This window comes from Equus asinus, chromosome 3, assembly GCF_041296235.1.
Source record: "Equus asinus isolate D_3611 breed Donkey chromosome 3, EquAss-T2T_v2, whole genome shotgun sequence".
NCBI lineage: Eukaryota > Metazoa > Chordata > Mammalia > Perissodactyla > Equidae > Equus > Equus asinus.
This window is the reverse complement of record NC_091792.1, coordinates 76,606,009-76,624,193: the sequence shown is the minus strand read 5'-3', so window position 1 is coordinate 76,624,193 and position 18,185 is coordinate 76,606,009. Positions and strand designations below refer to the sequence as shown.

Here is an 18,185-nt window from a genome sequence, read left to right as displayed (position 1 = left end):
CTTCCCTTGTCTGAGTCAAACTGAGCTCAACATCTTGTTCCTTCTTTATAATACCTCCTCCATAATGCTGCCAGAATAGGTTCACTTTCCTACACAAAGTTCGAAATCTTACCATGGTGAATACGATTCTTTATAATCCGGCACTTGTGTTGCTCTAGCCTCATTTCTGTCCATCAGTTACTCTTAACTCTGGCTGAACTACGGACTATGCCCTCCACACCATGCACAGCTACCCTTTGCCATTCCCTGTGTTTCGCTGATTCTGATGTTCTAGTCTGCCCCTACTCTTCCTTCACGACCAAAGGCAACTGCCACCTTCCCAGTGTAGCTTTGTCAACTTGATCCTTCCTTCCCTATACCGTGAATGAATTGACCTTTCAACGGTGTACCCAGAGGTCTTTATAGATATGACTGGTTATTATAGCACTTACTGTGTTGAGCTAGTTATTTGCGTCTCTGACCACACTGTAGCATCTTTAAAACCATGGGCCTCTCTTCCATTTCACAAATATTGTTGGAAAGAACTGACTGCCTGTCGTGCTGCAGGCAGCACGTTAGGTGCTAGGGATATGGCAGCGCAACAGGCAAATGAGGACCCTGCTCTCAGCTTATGTTCTGCACAGGGTGGGACTCGGGGAGGAGGAAGTTAGTGAGAGGAGAGAAAAAGACAAACAAATAAGAAACATAGCATGTTAAGCGTAATACAGACAATTTAAACAGAGTGTTAGAAGTGGGAAGAGGAAAGGACAGGACAGGCTCTTTGGGCAGGATGGCAGGGGAAGTCCCCCAATTCAGCTAAGATCTGGAAGGACGGAGAAGAGGGAGCCAGCCCTGCAAAGACCAAGGGAACCATACTCCAGATTAAAGAACAACCAGCACACCAGTCACAAAGCAGAAATGAGCTTGGTGTGTTCAAGAAATGGAAAGGGCAGTGTGGCAGAGTTGGTGAAGGAGAGATGGGACAAGATAGGGTACAGAAGTGGGTTTTTGGGATGCAATGGGAAGCCATTGGACGGCTTTGACAAGAGTGACATGCTTGACTGAACTTCCTCAAGGGTCACCTGGGCCCCTGGGGGGCAAACAGATTGGAGAGGGGCAAGACCGTAGCCAGGAGCCCAGTTAGGAGGCTGGGGCAGGAATGTGAATGGAGACAAGGCGGCCTGGACTAGGGAGGTTGCCATGGAGACAGTAAGTATGGAGGGATGTCTTCTTTACTCTTTTAATCTCAGAGCCCAGTCCTGGGCTCAGAACACTGTAAAGCCTCCGCAAATATTCTTAATGCATTAAAAGAAAGTCAAAGATTTAAATTATTTGTCTCTGTGGAGACCTCCAGTGATGAGCAGGTGATTACACACTTCTGCTTTGGAGTCCTGTCTCAGATACTTCTTTCTTTAAAACATTCAAAGAAGTCTCACCTTTCCTGTGTAGTATCTACCACAGATGGCCTAGATACATAATAAAGGGGTGAAGTGGTGGTGAAGGCAGCATGAACTTAGGTATAAAGATGGGAATAAGCATTAGTGTTCAAAGATACCAAGTGGCCCAACCTATCATTAAGAGAGGAGCGCACATGGAGCAGAAGGACGTCAAGTTAGACTGGTTAAGAGTGGCCAGATCTTGTCCAAGGAAGTGACACGACACAAGCTTAGTGACATCAGAAATCTGCATAACAGACTGAAGAAGCAAAACCAGGTCATGGGGGCCAGGTCCAGGGGAATGATACAGTAATTCAAGAGATGAGGACTTGAGTATGACACCCATGGAATGCTAAAGGGTAGCATCAATAAAAAACGGGGATGACGGGACAAAAGAGAAGGCAGAAAAAGATGAGGTGAAACTGACTTGGGTTTCCAGCCTAGGTGACCAGGATAACACTGATAATACTGGAAAAAGGAATATTCACCATGGTAGGAAGAAATAACTTGGTTTTAGACACACTAAAATTTGAGATATCAGTGAGACACACCATTATAACAATCTTTAGGAAGATATGAATTAGAACTCAGAGCTCTAGACAAAATAAATATATGGCTGTCATCAAAAGACAAATGTGAACCAAATGTCAGAGGGCAACGGGGAAGTAAGAAAGGCCACAGAACACGCCTGAGTTTTTGTTAGAAAGGTAGGGAAAAGAAGCCACAGAAGGGAACAGAGACGGAGCAGAGCTAAGAGAACCTGGATATTATTCTCCCAGAAAGGCCAGGAGACACTCAGAGACTCCCTCCAAAGAGCCAGAAAATGACTCTGGGGAAGACTTCTTTCCAAGAAGATACTTAGAGTGAGCGGGAGGCTGGAGGGCTGGACTTGATGATATCTAAGGTCGCCAGATAATAGAACATCAAAGAACACAAGAAAAGTCACCAAATGGATCACTGAATATGTCAAGAGTATTAAAGCTACATTATTAAGAGAAAAGTTAAAAATTGCAGTGAAATATCACAGGCCAGGTTTGGAAAACAAAACAGAAGTTAGGTTTTGTGGGGTTTTTTATTGTTAAACTGAAGAAAGAATAGGCTATTATAATAGACATTATACTGTGTAGTAAAATAACTGGGGTGAACTAGAATTAGATACTTGAGTGATTTTTCAAAATCTCAAAGTGAATAAACATATTATAGATTTACTCGTTTTTTCCCTGAAGTTTTCAAATAAAATAATCTTTATTTTTTAAAGATTGGCATCTGAGCTAACATCTGTTACCAATCTTCCCCCCCACTTCTTCTTTTCCCCAAAGCCCCCCAGCACACAGTTGTATATTCTAGTTGTAGTAGGTCCTTCTGGCTGTGCTATGTGGGACACCACCTCAGCGTGGCCTGATGAGCGGTGCTGGGTCCGCACCCAGGATCCAAAGTGGCGAAACCCCAGGCCTCCAAAGCAGCATGAGAACTCAACCTCTTGGCCACGGGGCCAGCTCCCAAACAGAATAATCTTAAATCGTATCCCACATCAAGCTAAAGAATTTAGGTCCTGAAGACAGAGAATAAAGTAATAATGGTAAGGAATAGGAAGGAAGCACAAAAACAGAGAGAATTGATACAGCGCAGCAAGAAGGAAATGGGAGGTTTACTTATGTGGTAAGGAGTGTTTGCATAATGCTTATGTTCACTCATTCAACAAACAGGTATTGAATATAAACTACATACGATGTGTTGGGGCTATAAAGATGAATTAGACATTACTCTTCCCTTCAAGCGATTTACAGTCTAAAACATTGTGCTCATGGACGGGGTGGGTGGAGCAAAATGGCGGGGTGAGGTGACCTGGGACTCTCTCCCCTCCAAACTACAACAAAGGACTGAAAAAAAACTGAATTTCAGCTAATAAACCTAATGCCAGGAGATCAGAGACCTAGAGTATCAAAAAGACGGAGGACAGAGACCCTGCTGCTGGCCTCAGAGGAGCTGGAACAGGGTAGGAGAGAACTTCGCTCCCTCCCCTAGAGTCTGGGATCACTGCCGCAGGTGAGGGAAGGAGTGGGGGAGGGGCCACGTGACCGGGGGATTGCCCAGGACTCCTGCCGCCGGTATAGTGGAAACCCGCTGATGGGGGAAAGCTTCCGTGTGTGGGGACCCCATAAACCCAGGGCCTCAGGAGACCAGAAAACAGAACTGATCCAAATCCAGATCGGCGAGCCAGAAAAACAGCCCCTCCCCCTGGCAAACAATGCTGGGTGCTGCCATCTTGTCCGAAGGCGGAGAGCTCAAAACACGCGGCTCTCAACCCCCATATAGTGGCAACAGGCTGTAACTGCAACTCAATTCTACCACCATGTGAAAAAACCGCTCCTCTACCATCCAGCAATTTATAAAAGCTCCAGACCAGAAGGAAAACAATAAAAACACAGAATTAAGTCCTGAGAACTTAGAAATAGGTAAACTAAGTGAAAATGAGTTCAGAGCAGCTATAATCAAAAAACCCAATGAGATAGAGAGAAAGATAGAGAAACAAGCCAACGAGTTCTGGAGTTACTTCACAAAAGAGATTGAAATTATAAAGAAGAATCAAACAGAATAACTAGAGATGAAAAACACAATGGACCAGATAAAACAGAATACGGACTCCCTGAATGCCTGTGTAGACACCAGAGAGGAGCAAATTAGCATAATTGAAGATATACAGGCCGAATGGCTCCAGACAGAGGAAGAAAGAGAACTAAGAGTTAAAAAAAATGAGGAAAATCTCTGAGAGATAGCGGATTCAATGAGAAGAAAGAATTTATGGATAATAGGAATTCCCAAGAACGTGGAAAAGGAAAATGGAGCAGAAAGTGTTCTTAATGAAATTATAGAAGAGAACTACCCAAATCTAGGGATTGAGGGAGAAATGTGTGTAGAGGAAGCTTTCAGATCTCCTAGATTTGTCAATGTGAAAAGACCTACTGCAAGGCATATAGTAGTACAAATGGCAAAAATGAAAGACAAAGAAAGAATACTCAGGGCAGCAAGACAGAAGTAAATAACCTACAAAGGAACTCCTATCAGACTTTCAGCAGATTTCTCTGCAGAAAATTTACAAGCTAGGAGAGAATGGAGTGACATATTCAAAACTTTAAAAGATAAAAATCTTTAGCCAAGAATACTCTATCCAGCAAGAATATCCTTCAGATGTGAGGGAGAAATTAAATCTTTTCCAGACAAACAAAAGTTAAGGGAATTTGTAACCAAAAGTCCTCCACTACAAGAAATCCTCAAGAAGGCTCTCATACCTGAAAAAAGAAAAAAGGGAGAAAGGGGACACAATCCACAGAGTAGGGAGACAGATAAATAGAACCAGAATAGGATAGCAAATATTCACCTATAGCATTAGGACAAAGGTAAGGAAACTACCAAAGCAAAGTGGATCTTATCACTCTAACTACAAACTCATAACACGAGTTGGAATAAGAAATGAAAATAACGGGGCTGGCCCTATGGCCAAGTGGTTAAGTTCGCGCGCTCTGCTGCAGGCGGCCCAGTGTTTTGTTGGTTCAAATTCTGGGCGCAGACATGGCACTGCTCATCAAATCACGCTGAGGCAGCGTCCCACATGCCACAACTAGAAGGACCCACAACGAAGAATATACAACTATGTACTGGGGGGCTTTGGGGAGAAAAAGGAAAAAAATAAAATCTTAAAAAAAAAAGAAATGAAAATAATAATTTAGGAGGGGAAGAGCAAAGGGACTAAATTAGTCTAGGCCAAGTAAGTAAGAGACCACCAGAGAATAGACTATATTATACACGAGATTCAAAATACAAACTTCAGGGTAGACACTAAACTAAAAAACACAACAAAGCCACAAAACATAAATAAGGAAAAAGCTAAGAAACCCAGCATAAGAAAGTGCAGTATTAAATGGGTAGGCTAAAGCACACAGGAAGACAAACACAGGAAAACCAGATAACGAGCAACAGATTGACAGCATTAAGTCCACATGAATCAATAATCACTCTCAATGTAAATGGACTGAACTCTCCAATAAAAAGACACAGAGTGGCAAAATGAATTAAAGAACAAGATCCAACAATTTGTTGCCTCCAGGAAACACACCTCAGCCTCAAGGACAAACACAGGTTCAGAGTGAAAGGGTGGAGGACAATACTTCAAGCTAATAGCAAGCAAAAAAAAACCAGGTGTTGCAATTCCTATATCAGACAAAGCAGATTTCAAAATAAGACAGGTAAAGAGAGACACAGAGGGACAATATATAATGATCAAAGGGACACTTCATGAAGAAGAAATAACACTTATAAATATCTATGCACCCAACACAGGAGCACCAAGATTCATAAAGCAACTATTAACAGACCTAAAGGAAGATGTTAAAAACAACACAATAATAGTAGGGGACCTCAACACCCCACTCACATCAATGGACAGATCATCCAGACAGAAAATCAACAAGGAAATAGTGGAGCTAAATGAAAAAACAATTGGGCTTAATAGACATATATAGATCACTTCATCCTAAAACAGCAGAATACACATTCTTCTCAAGTGCAAATGGAATATTCTCAAGGATAGACCATATGTTGCCAAACAAGGCAAGCCTCTACAAATTTAAAAAAAATTGAAATAATAACAAGCATCTTCTCCGATCATAATGCTATAAGGCTAGAAATTAATTAGAAGAAAAAAGCTGAGAAAGGCACAAAGATGTGGAGCCTAAACAATACACTACTGAACAAGCAATGGATCGTTGAAGAAATTAAAGAAGAAAAAATACCTAGAAACAAATGAAAATGATAACATGCCATACAAACTCATATGGGATACAGCAAAAGCTGTGTTAAGAGGAAAATTCACTGCAATACAGGCACATCTTAACAAACAAGAAAAATCCCAAATAAGCAATCTTAAACTACACCTAACTGAACTAGAGAAAGAAGAACAAACAAAGCCCAAAGTCAGCAGAAGGAGAGAAATAATAAAAATCAGAGAAGAAATAAATACTATTGAAACAAAAAAGGCAGTAGAAAGGATCAACGAAACAAAGAGTTGGTTCTTTGAGAAGATAAATAAAATTGACAAACCCCTAGCCAGACTTACAAATAAAAAACGGGAGAAAGCTCAAATAAACAAAAGCAGAAATGAAAGAGGAGAAATAACAACAGACTCTGCAGAAATACAACGGATTATAAGAGAATACTATGAAAAACTCTATGCTAACAGAATGGATAACCTAGAGGAAATGGATAAATTCTTAGACTCCTACAATCTCCCAAAGCTCACTCAAGAAGAAGCAGACAATTTGAACAGACCAATCACAAGGCAAGAGATTGAAACAGCAATCAAAAACATCCCAAAGAATAAAACCCCAGGACCAGATGGCTTTCCTGGGGAATTCTACCAAACTTTCAGAGAGGATTTAATACCTATCCTTTTCAAGCTATTCCAAAAAATTAGGGAGGATGGAACACTTCCTAACACATTCTATGAGGCCAATATCACGCTGATACCAAAGCCTGACAAGGACACCACGAAAAAAGAGAACTGCAGGCCAATATCACTGATGAACATAGATGCAAAAATTCTAAACAAAATTTTGGCAACCCGAATTCAGCAATTCATCAAAAGGATCATACATCATGATCAGGTGGGATTCATACCAGGGACACAGGGATGGTTCAACATCCGCAAATCAATCAACGTGATACACCACATCAACAAACTGAGGAATAAAAACCACATGATCATCTCAATAGATGCAGAGAAGGCATTTGACAAGATCCAACAGCCATTTATGATAAAAACTCTGAACAAAATGGGCATAGAAGGGAACTATCTCAACATAATAAAGGCCATATATGACAAACCCACAGCCAACATCATACTCAATGGGCAAAAACTGAGCACCATCCCCATGAAAACAGGACAAGACATGTATCATCACTTATTTAACACAGTACTGTACACACTTATTTAACACAGTACTGGAAGTCCTGGCCAGAGCAATCAGGCAAGACAAAGGAATAAAAGGAATCCAAATAGGGAGGGAAGAAGTGAAACTCTCGCTGTTTGCAGATGACATGATCTTATATATAGAAAACCCCAAAGAATCCATTGGAAAACTCTTAGAAGTAATCAACAACTACAGCAAAGTTGCAGGGTATAAAACCAATTTGCATAAATCAGTAGCATTTCCATATTCTAACAACGAACTAACAGAAAAAGAACTCAAGAACACAATACCATTCACAAAAGCAACAAAAAGAATAAAATACCTTAGGGTAAATTTAACTAAGGAAGTGAAGGACCTATATAATGAAAATTACAAGGCCTTTTTGAGAGAATTGGATGACGACATAAGGAGATGGAAAGACATTCCATGTACATGGATTGGAAGAATAAACATCGTTAGAATGTCCGTTCTACCTAAAGCAATCTACAGATTCAACACCATCCCAATCAGAATCCCAATGACATTCTTTACAGAATTAGAACAAAGAATCCTAAAATTTATATGGGGCAACAAAAGACCCCAAATTGCTCAAGCAATCCTGAGAAAAAAGAACAAAACGGGAGGCATTACAATCCCTGACTTCAAAACTTACCACAAAGCTACAGTAATCAAAACAGCATGGTACTGGTACAAAAACAGGTGCACAGATCAATGGAACAGAATTGAAAGCCCAGAAATAAAACCATACACCTATGGACAGCTTATCTTCGACAAAGGAGCAGAGTGCATACAATGGAGAAAAGAAAGTCTTTTCAACAAATGGTGCTGGGAAAACTGGAAAGCCATATGTAAAAGAATGAAAATTGACCATTCTTTTTCACCATTCACCAAAATAAACTCAAAAGGGATCAAAGACCTAAAGGTGACACCTGAAACCAGAAGGCTTCTGGAAGAAAACGTAGGCAGTACGCTCTTTGACATCAGTATTAAAAGGATCTTTTCGGACACCATGTCTACTCAGAGAAGGGAAACAATAGAAAGAATAAACAAATGGGACTTCATTAGACTAAAGAGCTTCTTCAAGGCAAATGAAAACAGGATTGAAACAAAAAAACAACCCACTAACTGGGAAAAAATATTTGCAAGTCATATACCTGACAAAGGCTTAATATCCATAATATATAAAGAACTCTCACAACTCAACAACAAAAAATCAAACAACCCGATCAAAAAATGGGCTGGAGACATGAACAGACATTTCTCCAAAGAAGATATACGGATGGCCAATAGGCACATGAAAAGATGCTCATCATCACTGATCATCAGGGAAATGCAAATCAAAACTACACTAAGATATCACCTTACACCCATTAGAATGACAAAAATATCTAAATCTAATATTAACAAATGTTGGAGAGGTTGTGGAGAGAATGGAACCCTCATACACTGCTGGTGGGAATGCAAACTAGTGCAGCCACTATGGAAAACAGTATGGAGATTCCTCAAAAAATTAAAAATAGAACTACCATACGATCCAGCCATTCCACTACTGGATATCTATCCAAAGAGCTTGAAGTCAGCAATTCCAAAAGTCCTATGCACCCCAATGTTCACTGCAGCATTATTTACAATAGCCAAGATATGGAAGCAACCTAAGTGCCCATCAACAGATGAATGGATAAAGAAGATGTGGTATATATATATACAATGGAATACTACTCAGATGCAAAACAGAACAAAATCATCCCATTTGCAACAACATGGATGGACCTTGAGGGAATTATGTTAAGTGAAATAAGCCAGTTAGAGAAGGATAATCTCTGATTCACTCCACTCACATGAGGAATTTAAAAATGTAGACAAAGAGACCAGATTAGTGGCCACCAGGGGAAAGGTGGGGTGGGGGGTGGGCACAAAGGGTGAAGTGGTGCACCTACAACACGAATGACAAACAGTAATGTACAACTGAAATTTCACAAGATTGTAACCTATCATTAACTCAATAAAAAATAAATAAATAAATAAATAAATTCAACCCACCATTTGGGAGAAAAATTGCAATTAAGGGGGAACAAAAAGTCCCAGTATCTACGGACTGTTAAAATTAAATGATAAGAAAGACCACAATGGTTTCTCCTGTTGCAATAAATTCTTCAGATCTGTAGAATGCCGCAAACCCCCTCAATTCATTTTAATTTGCTTTCACTGACACGCATGTCCAACAGAACAGTAAGAAAAAAGAAAAAGAAAGAAAGAAACTACCTTGGGGGAAAAATAAAGTTTATTGGAAGAAACACTCCATTTGAAAACAAAAAGAAACTCTGGGTGAATCAGCATATGATCCAACACAACTTGGAGGATGCATGGGAAGGCCTGTGCTGTAAACCAAAGAGAGTGCCATCTACAGAATGCATACTTTGAATACATCGTCAACAGTGGCAACATTTCCATCGGTTAAATAAATGTAATTTTTTTTCATTAAAAAAATAAAAACCATAAAACATTGTGCTCATAATATAAAACGTATTTTTTTATTGTACTTAAGAACGAACTTGAATATGTGATTTATTTTTTAACCATCCCATCTAGGTTTCTGTTGATCTCACAAGTCTCAATTCTACTGGCTGAGACTAAGTTAAAAAAAAATCACCAAATTCCAAGATTACTTTAAGTTTTAAATGTAGATTGGAAAAAAAAACCCAAATCCTCTTTTGTTACTGGTTAGGAAAGGCCTCAACTCCTACAACCATTACATCTAAATTTTAGGAGATGGCAGCCATAACATAACAGGAAGAAAGACCCCCGAATTTTTCCTATATTTTAACTAGTTATCTCATGCTACCGATAAGAATAAACTACCAATTTATAGATGTTTTTCCCTATTTAGTTAACAGTTCTTATGAAACCAAACATCCAGCAGCTGAATTAAATTTTGCTTTGGCCCATAGAGTACATTAGCAGGGTTTACCAATACTCACCAAATGGGACACCTTGACAGATCCTTCACAATTAGAGGGTTCACCTTTCTCTCTACTTTCCAAAATCTAGACAGAAAAGGCAACTTGTAGAAAAATTAGTGTCTTCTTAATTGGAAAGACCAAGTAGAGAGAGAATTACCCACCATCCTAAAAATGGTATGAGAATGACTGCTCCTTTGATTCATCTTTGTGATTCCATAGTGTCTGTTCTCTGTAAAAATGAGTCATATTTCAGCGGCATATATTAAAATCCAAAGAAAAACATTAACTTTTACTGTAGCTTAAAAGTGAAAAGTGTGATTTGAAGCCTAAATACATTCAAGTGAATAGTTTTTACTATTCTACAAGTGTTTTGAGGAAATACAGCATAAAGTCTTACTTTCTCCCTTTGTGATCCACTTCAAAGCCATTTCTGGTGTATAAACAACTTCTTCTGTGAGATCAGCCACATATACATTCCTCTGAAACAAGGTTAATGATGGGAAGAGTAGAGAAATAGAAGTCACTTAAAAGTGTGCATCTCAAGAGAAGGTGCAAACTATTACAGAATTAATTTGTAGAAGTTAAAAGTAGAAAATGGAGAATATTACTCTGTATAAAAATAAGAAGTAAATCTATGATATTTACAATTTATATCCTATACAAAAGCACACCAAATTCTAACCTGATACTTCCATCTTGTTCTTTTGAGGCCCTTACACAAAAATATTACAACTGTCAACATTTCAAAATGATACACATCACTTAAAAGATGATCTCATAAACATTTAAGAAAGAAAACAAAAAACAAATCACAGAAACAGGAGACATTTTAAAAAATAATGGAAAGTAAAGGTTAATGTTCATGAACTATAATCCCAATAAGTAACTGTATTGTTTGAGCCACTGTTACTCACATTGAAGTCTTCCCGAATTATCAAAGGCTTCATTTTTTGAGTGTCACAGAGTAAGTCTGTAATGGTTTCATTGTATATCTCCATGTAGGACACACGTAAGAGAAATTCCCTATCAGGAAACTAGGGGAAAACATATGTAAAAACATCAGAGATCACCCAGTTATGAAAACCTAATACTGAATGTTGATGTGCTCATAATAAACATTAAAATATTCTTTGAGAAGTTATCTTTGTAAAACAAACAAAAAAAATCCTATGGTTCTATATTGACAAAAGTAAACACAAAAATATAAAAGCATTGGGGCTGGCCCCGTGGCTGAGTGGTTAAGTTCGCGTGCTCCGCTGCAGGCGGCCCAGTGTTTCGTTAGTTCGAATCCTGGGCGCGGACATGGCACTGCTCATCAGACCACGCTGAGGCAGCATCCCACATGCCACAACTAGAAGAACCCACAACGAAGAATACACAACTATGTACCGGGGGGCTTTGGGGAGAAAAAGGAAAAAATAAAATCTTTAAAAAAAAAAAAGAAATATAAAAGCATTGTTTCAGAAATAATGAAAAGTATGGCATCATAAAATTCGAAGAAGAGGGTGCCCAGTCCAACTCTCTAAGCTTAAAATAAAACCCTACAAACAGATGTTCAAATAAGAACATTAAAAATCATTAAAACAGTAAGGAAAAAACAAATTGAAAACCCGCCTTAACTGATTAGGTTGCCTATCCTGGTCTTCTCACCACATCTACCCTCTCCTGCTCCTGAACGATCACGGACAGCTCCTCAAAGGCAGGGTTAAGATTTCTTGTTCCTCAATGCCTGCTTTGTGACAGGAGCAGCACTGCTTCAGGATTCAAGGGAAAGAATGAAAGGACTCTAAGCTCTAAAGCAAGGCTGTGGGGAAAGCAAATGTACGCTATGCCTTTCTTCCTTCCCCGTGGATAATCGAAAGAGAACTGTAAACCTGCTTCCTTCCACCATGACAAGAGGTGACTGCTTTTACCCGTATGTACCGGAAATTTGGCTATTTACCTTCTTAATTTTTTGGAAAATGTCATGAATTGCCCTGGGTATTACTCCCAAATAATCTTTTGAACCCATCATGGTATATGTTTTTCCTGAAGCAGTCTGCCCATAGGCAAATACAGTACCTGGGGACACAAAAACACACACACACAAAGATTGAAAAAGCATCGAGAGTATGTAAAACTATCAATACTGTTGAACACACACCCAAGACTAAATAAAACGTTTCTGCAGTGGATACAAACCATTGTAGCCTTGTATGGCAGAATCTATGATTGGTACTGCGATTTCCTCATACACATTTTTAGTAGATTCATCACTGTCAAAGACACGATCTAAAAAAAAAACCACACAAGTTAAACTAAACAAATCAACTGTGTTTTCACTTTGAATTAGTAGCTGCCCAAAGAAATAAAATTGTCAGGATATGGTATGATAAAATATTTAACTCACAATATTTTCTTCAACTTATTGGTCCTCTGAAAATACACTTCTCTATAAAGTAAAATGTGCTGGTTCTCACACAAAAAAACACAAGTCAGCTATCTTATGTGCTTTCAAGAGGCAGTGAGGCATAGTGGCTGAACCTGGGGATCTGGAATCAGACTGCCTGCAAATCCTGGTTCTGTCACTTACAAGCTATGTGACCTCGGGCAACGTGGATGATGTCTCTGTGCCTCACTTCCCTAACCTGTAAAGTGAATATATATTATCTTCCTTAGAGAATTACTGTGAACATATGGTTAATACTTAGGAAATGCAAACTATTACTATTCTTTGAGAAATTTTAGTGTTTATAACATATCTAGCAAGAAGGCCTGGCTCAAACTAAACCAAGAAACACAGACAATTGGAAGAAAAGCACCGAGCCAAGCTGAAGTGTTACAGAGAACAGCTGGTTGGCTGGCTGCTGAGGGCTGGGGTTAGGTAGCACTTGCCATGATGAATCCACCAGTCCAGGATGTGGTCTCTCCTTTGTTGGTGCATCAAAAATGGACCACTCTCTCAGTGATGGGCTCACATTAGAAAGCCCCCAAGAAATGGATTTGTCAGTCAGGAGGGAAATGTATCAACTGTCTTGAGAAATTCAGTGCTCACACGGCTTGCACCATGACCAACATCTGCACTTGCAGGTAGAACCCTATGGGAAACCAAAGTGCCATCTGAATGCTGCCAGGGGTCAGGAGTTCAGGGCAAGGAGAGATGGCAGGATGATTCAAATCTTAATACCAGCTGCTTCAGACAGGTAGGTGAGTCCAAACCCCTTGTGAGCATACACAGCTACTGAGAACCTGCAGCACTTGAGTCAGAATGCCTGTGTATCCCTTGTTCTTGGTTTTATCATCTCTGGAACATACTGTTCTACCTTTTAAAAATTTATGTTGATACTATCAAATAGTCCTTTACCAGGAATCATTTTCTATTCTATACATCTTTACTCTAAAGGCTTAGATATTGGCTTTCTAGCATAACACTAAGTCAACAACCTAATCACTCTCACTCCTAAGGTTGTTGAGGGGACCTTACTGTGCTTTGTGGTGCCTACGTGGCAGCATGGCAGTGTGGCTGGAACACAGATCTGACTCCTCCATTTGCTGGCTGTGTGATTTGCGTTTCAGTTCCTCATTAAAATGGGAAGGTACCTATCACATGGGCTTGTTAGGAGGATTAAATGAGTTAATATATATGAGGTGCTTAGAACAGTGTCCGGCACATGGTCAGCACTATACAGAATGTGCTAAATCAATACACAAATCAGCCTGGCCAACCTTGAGGGCCTCCAAGTCCTTTTGCCCTAGCTAGCTCTCGCTCATCCTACAGGTGCCGGGTACCTAAGCTAGTTAGATCCCCTGCTAGAAACTCCCACAAAGCCATGTCATCATAAGTGTAATTAGTAGTCTAAAGTCTTTCTTCCCACCATATGACAAGCTCCACAAAAGGGGCAGTAGGTACCCACTGTATTCTAGCCAAGAAGGAATATCTTCACTATTTATTCTTTAAAGAGTTTTCTTGAAAATAATTGTGGAAAGAATATACCTAACTGAAAGATCTTAAAGATGACTTGACATTAAGCAACATATTTTGGGCTTACGGAGTCTTAGGCCACAAATACACTAATGAATAAGAGGAAAAATGTTAGTTTCAGTCATAAGGCATTATGACTATAACTGTGTTTTAAACATCAATTCATTATCTTACTTATCATAAAGGATGGATGAGCAATTTTTCAAATCTTCCACTGAAGCAGTTTACAGACGGCTTAGTCTTATCTTTAATGTCAAATCCAGTATTCTGGATAAGCCTTTTGTACTCTTAAAAGGAAAAGGATAATATGTTTACTTTTGATGCTATTATAAGCTTACCAAAATTGAAGGATTTACTTCCATCAACTTGATAAATAGCATTATTGTCAGTTTTCCAGTAAACTTGCGTATCTTCTCCAAGAGCTTCTTCTCTAGAAGAATAAAAACAGTGCATTTTATAACTAGTTTTGAAGTCTGTTATATGAAAGATAATTTAAAAGATTTCGTCTTCTGAAGAATATTTTAAAGGATGGTAATGACCTATACTATAATTGGGAGAAATGTGGAAAGTCCACCTTTAAGGGGTCACCACTTTTCAATGGGGCTTCCCTGACCTCCTGCCCTCTCACCGGAGCGTCCCTGGGAAGGTCTTCACGCCCTTCCCCCACCCAGCACTGTATGCTGAAAAGATACATTCAAACGCAACTCCGATTATCCTTCTTGCTTAACATCTTTCAAAACCATCCGAAATCCTCAACACACGGCACGTGAGACTTCGATCATGTTTATTTCTCTCTTCAACCTTTGCTTCCTCTGACTTCCTATATACACCCTAACTCAAGACAAATCAACTATCTGAAGGTTCCCCCAAGAGAAGAGATTTAATCCCTCTGTGCCTGGAATACCCCGACTTCCGTTTCCATCAAGTAACGTAACTATTCTTTCTCCCTGAAAAGTGTCAGGACTTTCCTGACACCAGCCCTGTCCGTCTCCCACGCCGTCATCTCGCTGTGGGGCTAATGACCCCTCCGGCACACTCCCCACCTGCCCGTCACAGCACCTGTCACAGTGTCGTGATGGTTTTGTTCCGGAGCTGTCTTCTAACGCATTAGATAATGAGCTCCTAGACAAGAGGGAAGTCCTCGTCTTGATATTCCCCTTTATTTAACACAGTAACATTTAACACATATTTCTCAAATGCAAAAATGTGTTAGTATTCTGAGGGAGGGGCAGAGACTAGAGAAGCAAACAGACATCATTTCTTGCCCTTCCTGCTCTCTCTATAGGGTTCATGACCTCTGTGTCTCCTCCTCTAGAATGTAAGATCCACGGGGCAACGACGGTAGTGTCTACACTGTACCAAAAGGAAAGAATTCCAAATGGGCGAATATCAGGCTCGCAGCGTCCTGAACGCTGAGCCAGCCGCCGCCGGAGCGAAGCCTGGGCGCAGCGAGCAGCCTGGGCCTCGCGCCCCGGGACACCGGGCGGCCGGGCCAGCGGCCAGCGCGCAGGGAGCCGGCTGCGCAGCGTCGAGAGAAGCCCCGGCCGGCCCGTCTCTCGCCCGGGCCGGGACCGCGCACCAAGGGCGAGCGGCCGAGCTGCCGACGGCCTACCTGCTGTTGAGCGGCCTCAGGCGCACGCACACGGCCACCGCCGCCTCCTCCGCCATCCCGCCGAGCGCCGGCCGGCTCGACGCCCGCACCGCCTTAAAGGTCAAAATTTCCGCGACGCCGCGTCTGATTGGGCGGCGGCCCCGTGGCGTCACGCGTCGTCCCCTGCGTCCCCGGACACTCGCCGCGGGGGAGGCGCGTTTCCAGCGTCTGGAGCAGAGGCGGCCACGGGGCGCGGAGGGCGGCTGTCCTGGCGGCAGCGGAGACGACGGCCGTCTGCTGGAAGCCTCTGGAGGGCGGGCAGCCGGTACGAACGCCGTCCGTCGCCCATCCTTGAAGACTTCGCAATCGGTGGGAAAACACGGCAGAGAAATTTTTTTCCACAATCAAAAGAGAATTACCACCTTTAAACAGTCATACTTTTTCCTGTTTTAATCTAAAAACCCTTAAAACGACAAGAGTTGAAAGTTACTACCCAGCCCAGAAACAAAAGAATCTTGTGCTCCTTAGAAACTGTGAGTTTTAGGTTTTTCCTCTTTCTTTTTGTTTGAACTCCTGTTCCCATTGGCTGTAAGTTCCTAAAAGGTTGACTTAGGAAAAGAATTATTGAAGAATGGAAAAACTCACTTAGTAATGAGCTCAAACTTTTATTAGCGAAAGTGGAAAAGTGATTCTGAATTCTTTCCCAGAAATAGTGCTTGGTTTTCCTTTGTTTTAAATATGTATCCCAGTAAAGTATTAACATTTTCTTTAGGCAATTTCATTTCCTTTCAGTCCTTTTCTTAGTTGATTTAAGAAGCATCAAGAATTATCTCCTTTCTCTCACCAAAAACATGACCTGCAGTTGCTAATAATTGTTCGTTGTTTAGGAGTAGAAAACACTATTGATTTAATAAAACTATTTTGGAAGGTAATTCGGCAATATCAAAAATTGGAAGGCGCATGTACCCTTTATGCGAGCAATTCTGCTTTTAAGAATGTATACATATATTTGAATGACTGTGCAAGGACATGTATATCAGGCTATCAGTTGCGGCATTGTTGACAGTAGCAAATGACTGAAAACACATTAAATGCCAATAAATATGTTAAGTGGTTGACATTGTCAAGGAAAATAATCCATAATCAATCTATAAATGAAAATTTGGGTGAGTTTATTCTGAGCTTAAATCTGAGGATTATAACCCAGGGCCTTTCTTCCCAAAGGAAGAAAGGGCACCAAAGAAGTGGGGTGCACAGAGTGGTTATATACCCCCAGAGAGGATGTTTCACATAGGATTGAAATGTCCCTTTTACCGTAGTCGCGAGACTGCTCTGTCCGCACAGCGATTGATCGAAACAGCAGGTAGGTCTTCTGTCTCAGTGAACGCAGCAGGGTGGCAGTCTGTTGTCTCCAGCTGAGTGGTAACAGGTGAGCTGGGTGGTCAAAGGTGAGTGCAGCAATCAGTTCCTAGCCTAAGGAAAGATGCTTATCCCTAAGGAAATGCCAATGTGGGGGGAAGTTGCACCTTTATCTCGAGGGCCTTTGTTCTTGCCACAGGAAATGTCTAAGCAGATATGCAATGCGTGCTCAACAGCCACAGTCAGGCCCTTTTGGAAAAAACAAGGTCAGGCCGAATTAGGTTTATACCAAATGGCTTGCTCATATACTCCAATATATCCTATTGCTTGCCATTTTTATTTGTCAAACACAAGCTGGGAATGTAGTCTCGCTTTCTGGTTGGAAAGAGGAGAGTGGATTTTGGTGGACTGCCATCAGCCTCTGCAACACTCTGACTACCTTAGATTTTCTCTGTAACCTAGGTTGCTTTTCCCTTCCTCTCATACATCTGTATTCTATTTGACACTCATCCATACTCAATTTTAGCAAGTTTCTTTTTTTATGAAGATGTCATAGACTTATTGAAGCTGAAAGGAACCTTAGAAATATTCTCATACAATTTTCTCATTTTGTGGATGGGACAATGGTGAATTACAAGATAAATGATTTTCTAGTGTGGCATAGCTTATAAATGGTGGAGTTGGACTGACCCAAGCCAGTACAGTTTCCATCTGCCACTGAACTCCTGTGTAACCATGACTAAAAGGAAAGGGACACTATGTCTGTAATCATTGCAGATAATTGTTGCAAGATTAAAGACTTGTGCTTTTGAAATTAAACACTGTTTATCTATTAAACAAAAATTACTCCTGTTGAAGGGGATGGAATGATATAAATATACATTGCAATTAATTTTATATGAAATTCATAAAGTAAGTGAGCACAGGTAAGTA

At 40.6% G+C, this 18,185-nt stretch overlaps 1 protein-coding gene across 1 annotated transcript in view; it reads right to left on the bottom strand.

Moving 5' to 3' along the window:
- Positions 1 to 14,728, bottom strand: part of LOC123284687 (centromere-associated protein E-like) — a gene marked incomplete at its 5' end in the record, with an annotated part of 61,753 nt that extends 47,025 nt beyond the window's left edge. Inside the window, 7 exons of the mRNA XM_070506461.1 lie at positions 10,360 to 10,425; positions 10,503 to 10,570; positions 10,739 to 10,820; positions 11,256 to 11,375; positions 12,284 to 12,402; positions 12,523 to 12,612; positions 14,641 to 14,728. Of these exons, the coding sequence (XP_070362562.1) occupies positions 10,360 to 10,425; positions 10,503 to 10,570; positions 10,739 to 10,820; positions 11,256 to 11,375; positions 12,284 to 12,402; positions 12,523 to 12,612; positions 14,641 to 14,728 (633 nt within the window). The remainder of the gene's footprint in view (positions 1 to 10,359; positions 10,426 to 10,502; positions 10,571 to 10,738; positions 10,821 to 11,255; positions 11,376 to 12,283; positions 12,403 to 12,522; positions 12,613 to 14,640) is intronic.
- Between the last annotated feature and the right edge of the window lie 3,457 nt (positions 14,729 to 18,185).